The following is an 849-nucleotide window of genomic DNA, read 5'->3' on the forward strand; positions in this document are numbered from 1 at the left end:
ATTCGTACGATGAGCCGACAAGCCACGCGCCACTGCGGACAAAAGGTCAGCCTCCATGCCGTTAAGCTTGAGGAAGTTGGGCCAGAAGAAGACTCACTTGGGGATGATCCACAGGAAAATAAGGTCCGGCGCCGTGTTGTGCCCGATATAGGCAAAGCCAGAGTAATACTCCTTCATCCAGTAGAGGACCGTCTTGCTGAGGGTCATGACAGCCGCACTGAAGCCGATGAGCACGGCGGAGCCGCCCTCGCGGCCGGTGACGACGCGGCGGCCGGCGGGACCCTCGGCGGGCGAGGGGGCGCCGCGACGCAGGCACAGCCACAGGTAGGCGAGGTACATGAGCGTCTCGACAATGTTGAGGAAGGCTTGGGCGGCGGTGAAGCCGTCGCCGGCCTCGTAGGCCTTGATGCCGTAGACGCCGTCGATGCGGCCGTAGAGCTCGTAGGGGGTCCAGAGGGGCGCGTGCCAGGCGCCGCCGGGCATCGAGTGCGGGCGCAGCATGACGTAGCCCGTGTCCCAGGCGACGAGGGGTAGGGAGATGGCGAGCCAGGCGAGGGTCAAGTTCGAGGGACGGTGCGACCAGGCGGACGCGACGTTGGCGGCGGAGCGTTTTGTTGCCGTCGTCTTGGTGGGAGAGGAGGGCGGGGAGGACATGGTGGTGGAGCGTGTCGAGACCATGATGGGAGGTGCTGCTTTCTGCGAGGGGCGGATGGGAGTTATCGATGGTTGTTGCTGGTGTTGCTTCTTCGTGATGGTTGATTTTCGGGGGTCAATCGAAACGTGATGGTTCAAGAGGGAGAATATTGACCCTGAGCTCGGCATCGTCGGGCGTCGATATGACGGAAAGGG

At 63.1% G+C, this 849-nt stretch overlaps 1 protein-coding gene across 1 annotated transcript; it reads right to left on the reverse strand.

Moving 5' to 3' along the window:
* Positions 1-93: 93 nt before the first annotated feature.
* On the reverse strand, positions 94-822 carry VDAG_03594 (uncharacterized protein; the record flags this gene model as incomplete). Its single annotated transcript, XM_009653678.1, has 1 exon — positions 94-822. One exon carries the CDS (start codon positions 820-822, stop codon positions 94-96), a length of 729 nt encoding a protein of 242 aa, XP_009651973.1.
* Between the last annotated feature and the right edge of the window lie 27 nt (positions 823-849).

The sequence above is a fragment of the Verticillium dahliae genome, genomic scaffold (genome assembly GCF_000150675.1).
Source record: "Verticillium dahliae VdLs.17 supercont1.6 genomic scaffold, whole genome shotgun sequence".
NCBI classification, from domain to species: domain Eukaryota; kingdom Fungi; phylum Ascomycota; class Sordariomycetes; order Glomerellales; family Plectosphaerellaceae; genus Verticillium; species Verticillium dahliae.